Source organism: Pundamilia nyererei, unplaced genomic scaffold (genome assembly GCF_000239375.1).
Source record: "Pundamilia nyererei isolate P.nyererei 1_Seehausen unplaced genomic scaffold, PunNye1.0 scaffold00073, whole genome shotgun sequence".
Classification (NCBI taxonomy): Eukaryota; Metazoa; Chordata; class Actinopteri; order Cichliformes; family Cichlidae; genus Pundamilia; species Pundamilia nyererei.
The window spans coordinates 2,777,568-2,783,776 of NW_005187474.1; the positions used below are offsets into that span (position 1 = coordinate 2,777,568).

Here is a 6,209-nt window from a genome sequence, read left to right on the forward strand (position 1 = left end):
GCGCCAGAAAGAGAAAACCAGCAGCTGAACAACAGCAGCACGTTTAAGCTTGATAAGCTGTTGTTAAAATTTTAAAAACTCTTTGACCATTTATCAGCACTATATATTAGGTAAAAAATTATATATGCATATATAGTAGTATAACTTTGCTGGAACAACACTTCCTGGTGCGATGCCCTCTGTTTTGGTGGGTGTTATGCATAAATAATTAATAAGGAAACTGAATAAATAATTACATAACATTTTATTTGGGGGGGTGTCTTGGAGAAAATGCTTCTGGTCATATTTAGGCTGCATGTTTAGTGAATACAGAAGCTGTAGAACTAGCAAATGATGAATTGTATGCAGTAAGAGCAGAGAGAGGGAAATATTTATTTAAACTGCAATAAAACAAGGTTCTCAATTTGCGTGTGTGTGTGTGTGTGTGTAAAAATAGTTATCAATAGTGGCATTTGATGATTTTTTTTTCATATTTACCAGAAACAATATTAAGGTTAAGTTTAACACTGTCAGTACCTTTTCTGTCTCTATGATGAATAGTCCAATTTTAAGTGCAATTTACCATTAAAACAACAGCAATAATTTTGTTTTGAGCTTTGTGACATCTTAGACTTCTGTGGCCGTGAGGAGGTTCAGTTATATCCAGCGTGCCACTAATCAGCTTTTTATAAACAACCTGGATAAATTCTCAGGCTAAAATAATCCTGAGTCATCACATTAACTTGTTTATGTACTTGTGTTATTATGAAACCCCCTTGTTTGTGAGTCCTCTGTAGTCATAGCAGAGTAAGTTTACATGGTGAAAGGTTAAAACAGGCATTTCCTACTTGCCTGGCGAAGCCCTCGTGAATGTTTGAGTGTTGCTGAGGTCATGATGTCCTCATGGATCACATTTCCAGCCACCTCTGGCTTAGTGTGCTGCGTGTGTCCACACTGTGTGCGAGTGCCATCACTCAGTTATGTCTTGTGGTCTGTCAAACCCGTCCCAAAGACCTTATAAAAGCTGCACTAAATCATCTCCTGAAGGAGACCACCCTGTGTGGGAGCCTTCAGGGACTCCCATAAAGTGACCTCCTGCAAAATGAAAACTCTGTTTTGAGCAATCTCAGCATTATGAATGAATGCCAAGGATGTTATGCTTCTTCAACATTATCACAGTTTTAATATCCTCAATATTGTGCACTTTTTGCATTTTTTCTTTAATATCTAAAAATTTAGAGTTAACTTCTCACATATTGTTATCAGTCCTTGTTATTCACAGTGCTCAGTTAATTTCCATAATTACAGCTGTAAAGCCCAGACTGCTGTGTTCCACAGATGCTAAAATCCATATCAAAGCAGTACATGCTGCGCCACAGCACATGCATAAGGAGTTGGGTGTGCCACTAAGCAAAGAGTTTAATTACAGCAAACACACAACCCCTCCCTCCACCGTAGTCTGTGCAAATATAGCTCACAGCCAGCTGCTTCAGAGCTCACTAGGCTGTTGCTCAAGATTATAAACAAATATTATCATTACATATCTCATACAATAACAACAGCAAAGCATGTAAAGGCATTTCAGTTAACGCCTGAAAATTTTAGGGCAACATGTACATGGATAAAAAGGCATGCAGAGAAAAATGAAAGTTTAGTGATACTGTAGCTAATAAAAGTCATATATAAAGTTCCAGCTATATATTAGCATTACTATAAGTTCTATTCTTGTAAGTTATAGTTCTGTTGTAGTAAAAGTTAGCATTAAATCACTGAGAAATTACTCTGAGTGAAAATGTGGCAACCGTTAGTCACCGGACCACTGAAAATAAACTGCGTCTAAGTGTTTATGTGTGTAAGCCTGGAGGGTGGTGATGGCTGGTAGAGAGCACAGAGAGAGTGTTGTTTAGACAGAATAGTGTTAATGCATTCAAATTAAATTCCTGGTTTCCTTTTTCTAGCAGGAAAATAGCCTTGAGGGAAATATTCTTCTAAAAACGTCATTTTAAACTAGCTCCACTGGAAGTACAAAAGTCAAAATAAGGCAAAGGCGGGTCAGTCGCATCCCTTCAGCTTTATAGCAATTACCCAAGAAGAAGTTTAAATGTCTTCAAGAGAAAAAAGTATATATATTTCCAAACCATCTTACCTCTCCCGTACTCAGATTTAAACTGTCCATTTCGGTCTCAAATGTCTCCCCATCCAGAAGTTTCTCTTGAGTCCAGACTTAATAAATGACTTCACATGGAAATCAAAGTAGATATGGAAAGCAGGATGCCCACTTTTCAGCTCCTCTCATGAAGTTCAAAGTGTATTACTGTTGGTGTGTGTATCACCCTGCAGATTTCCTTTTATAGACACATAATAGCCACAAATAGCTTGCAGACAGCAATCTGCCTGCTGGGCAGTGGTAACAATGTTCACAACAGGAGCAGCACACACACGGGAGAAAAATAGCCACAACTGTTTCATTTTGCTTTTGACTTTCTTTTAAAATAAACTCTCTCTTTTTCCTCACATTTCTCACAACTCAGTTGAGTTGATCCGGTTGTCACCCACAAATCTTTACAGTTTCACTGTAATAATACTACTTTGTCCGTAACACGGTTTTAGAAAGCATTACTTTTCAAAAAATTCAGTAATCGCATTACTGTTACTAAAATTACTGCTTCACAGTCAGACACACAAAAGAAACTGTCCTGAGTGGGAGCTTTCTTTCAGTATTTTTCTTACTTTTATTGTTTTAGAGCTTCACACCCAACTGGTAGCTGAGGATGGCCCAAGTGTTTGCTTCTGATTGTTGTATGATTGCAAGGCATTTACCTTAGAATATAAAGTACCAAAATCAATAGAACTGAATTAAATAGGTTTTGCGTTATCTTTTGTTTTAGCTTGTGTCTATTGTAATTTGTATAAGTGTTTGTTTCCTAGTATTTCACTGTGCAACCCACTGTCTCATTTCCATATTTATGCCTTGGCCCCTCTCCGATTCCTTGATAAGTGTTAGTATTCATGTCTGGCTTTTGAAAGGTTTGTTTCCTTTCCTGTGTTGGTGTTTCTTCTTATCGTCTGTTGTTAAATGTGCTCACCTGTAGTCCTCCCCCTCCTCTCTCCCATCACTCATCAGTTTCTTGAACCCTTAAAGTCCCTTATAGTCTTTCATTGCATCGTGTGTGATCCTCTGTGGATTTTCCTTGGCATGTTTCTGTGTTTCCATGCAAATTTCCCACAAATGGGACTAATAAAGATTATCTTATAAGGACAAGTCAGTTTTGTGGGTGTGTGTGCGTGTGGAGTTGAAGTGGATGGTTGGAGGGCTGATGGGTGAAGCAGACATCATCTGTTACACATATAAAAAAGTATGTCTGTGAAGGTTCTCAGTCATCCAGGTCATCGTAGTCAAAGGAGCTTGCAATGAAAGGCGTCTGGACTTTTCACTTCTCATCCGAGAAGCTTCTTCAGTTCAGAACTGACGCTTTTCTTTGCAAGCTCCTTTGAATATACAAAAGTATATTGTCTGACAGAGGCCAGATTACAACAAAAAGAGATGAATGTGAAATGGATTATTCTGTGAAAAATATGTGTCTTAGAAAAAAAAAAGATTCAAAGGAAGGCGTCTATAAACGTTTTGTTGTTGTTTTTTTATCTGATTGTTTGGCAAAGCTTTTGTATTAGCAGAGAACACTGAATAATAGCGCCTTTGTCCTATTTTCACGTGTAACCACCAAGAATGCAGCAGTTTGGTGCACCGAGGACAGCATTATAAAATTACTGTCATTTTTTGGAATGAACAACAATTATATACTTTTAAATAAAAATTCTATATAATATCAGATGATCATTTACAGTGTCCAGATAACCTAGAGTCCTGTAAGCCAGCAGACCAATGTGACATTTGCAATAATGAGATATCAAGCAGAAACAGAATTCATTACCCTGTTGCAACATCGACCTCCCGGCTCCCTTATCAGTGAGTGAAAACAGACCTCTGAAGTGGATGCTAATCCTTTACGTACACTACATTCTTCATTCCTGTCACAGCTGTTCTTGTCCATTTCCACCCTGCTGTCTCCCTCTTCCTGCCTGTCTACGGCAGAGAAAAACACATTAAGATAAAGCGTACTCCAACCCTGCTTCCTCTTCCTTTCTATTTTACTCAAACTGTTGTATACTCTCAGAAATATTGGCATTTTCTTTTATCGTGATAAGTATTCGACACGTGCCCGAAATGCTTTTTGAGTGGCAAATCTTGATAGCTTCAACTTTTAAATTACAGCCTCGAACGATAAATGTGATCGTGTTTCACCTGACATCTGGCATCCATCATAAGAGGGTGTGGGGGAGAGTCACATGTAGGCAGGAAGCATGACTCTTAGCTTTCATCTTTGAGGAGATTTTCTTACGAGTGTAGTGACACATCGATTTGGGTGGCATAAGTGAACATCAGCAGAGATGTGTGTCTAATCCACTTACAGCAAATCAGCATTTGAATTAGCAATTATCTTGACATAATGCTGTCATCATAGTCATTACTGCATTACATGATTACATTAACTCAGCTCTCAGATGTCAAACCTCGTGTACCCCTGAATGCTATCTCCTTATTTGGTTTAAACCATACACCTGCGCCTTTCAAGACTCTGATCTGCCTGCAAAATACTCAAAACTGCTTTTTTTCAGTAGTTCCTGCTACAGATGGAGTCTCCACAACTACATTTTCTCCCTCAAACAGACACGAACGCACGGCTGCAGTTTTGCTTCAGACACAGTTATTGTTCTTGACGACAGTGAACATCTTCAAGCTTGTGTTAGCGGTTGCAGTCTTTTGCACTATGTGGAGGAGATAAATAGTAAAGGAAATTTAAAAAAAATCATGGCTAATCCAAACAAACAGCACTGGATTCTTCTTCTCTTGAAGCCACTAAGGGACGCTGATTATGACGGCACAATAGTTGAAACACAAGCAAAAAGGTCTTCCCTGCAAAAAGCTTCCACATGTGCTAATGATGGACCCAGCTGAGACATGCGTGTTCAGTTGTTCATTACTCTGTAACATTATGAATGCGTGCGGATGGAACTGGACAGCAGACAAGAAAACTGTGTTTTAGCGTTTTGACGTCTTTGAAGCTTTCACAAATTTGGGCTCTTTCTCAGTCGAGGTTGTGGAAAAAAATGCATGAATAAGATTTTCTAGCCCGTGGAGGCGTCTCCCTTCCCACTGGTTCATGTTACACATGAATGAATGAGCTCAAGAATAGTAAATGTTGTCTGGACTCAAGCGAAATGTCTTGTAAATTTTACAAATGGTGTTTAATATGGCGTTATTTTTCTGCCACTATTCTGAGCGCACGTAAAAAAAAAATTGCAGGTGCAAGTGTTGCTTTTTGAGACGAAATTTATTTTACCTTATTTGAGTTGTGAACGAAATGCATTCTGGGATATTGCATTTCGTCATTTCGAGCTGATTGGAGACCAAAACAGCCAATCAGATTAGTTGCATCCAAGTCTGTATGGAAGAGGATTAGGGCCACTGGGGGAAAAAAAGTGGGCAAGTCTTTTTTTTTCTTCTTTTCCTGAATTCTGAGAAAAAAGTCAGAATTCTAAGATTAAAGTCAGAATTCTGACTTTTTTTTCAGAATTCTGACTTTTTCATCAAATTTTTTTTTTTTTCAGAATTCTGAGAAAAAAGTCAGAATTCTGACTCTTTTCTCAGATGTTTTTTCCAGTGGCCCTAATCCTCTTCCGTAAGTCCGTGAATGATTGGTTTTGTGGCACAAATATAACGGTGTACAGAAAGAGTTGAACGCTCACGGGCAGAAGTGTTGAGAGCGCAAGCAACACATTGCGAGCAAGCGCCAATGCAAAAACTGAGCGATAGGGGCCGCTATTGTGTGTGTGTATGGACAATAGCAAACACTGAAAAACATTTTTTGCCTGCAGCAATTAATTTTGTTCACTCAAATTCAATATTCCAAACTCAATATTTTGGAAGTTTAATATTCAAAAATGTTTATGCATTTTTAAAACTAATGCATTTCAGATTATTTTATTTTGCCTTATGGTCAAGTGATGAACATAGTTTGACAAAGTTAAACCTCAAGACTTGGGTTAAAATGGGCAATTAGTATGTCATTTTTATCCAGAAATGTTATTTTTGCTGTCAAAATGATAATTGTTGGCAAAATATATCGGAAAAAGCTTGCCAGCTAATTCAACTAATAAGAACTAATATA

The 6,209-nt window shown here is 38.1% G+C and overlaps 1 protein-coding gene across 4 annotated transcripts in view; it reads right to left on the reverse strand.

The window, feature by feature from the left end:
* mlip (muscular LMNA-interacting protein) overlaps positions 1-2,364 on the reverse strand; it is a 45,573-nt gene extending 43,209 nt beyond the window's left edge. For 2 of the 4 annotated variants that reach the window (XM_005737147.2, XM_005737150.2), the window contains exon 1: positions 2,126-2,363. In XM_005737147.2, the coding sequence (XP_005737204.1) occupies positions 2,126-2,155 (30 nt within the window). In that variant the 5' untranslated portion in view covers positions 2,156-2,363. Of the gene's footprint in view, positions 1-2,125 lie in introns of all 4 variants that reach the window. The other 2 variants (XM_005737148.1, XM_005737149.2) reach the window with 2 other exon arrangements.
* Positions 2,365-6,209: the final 3,845 nt, after the last annotated feature.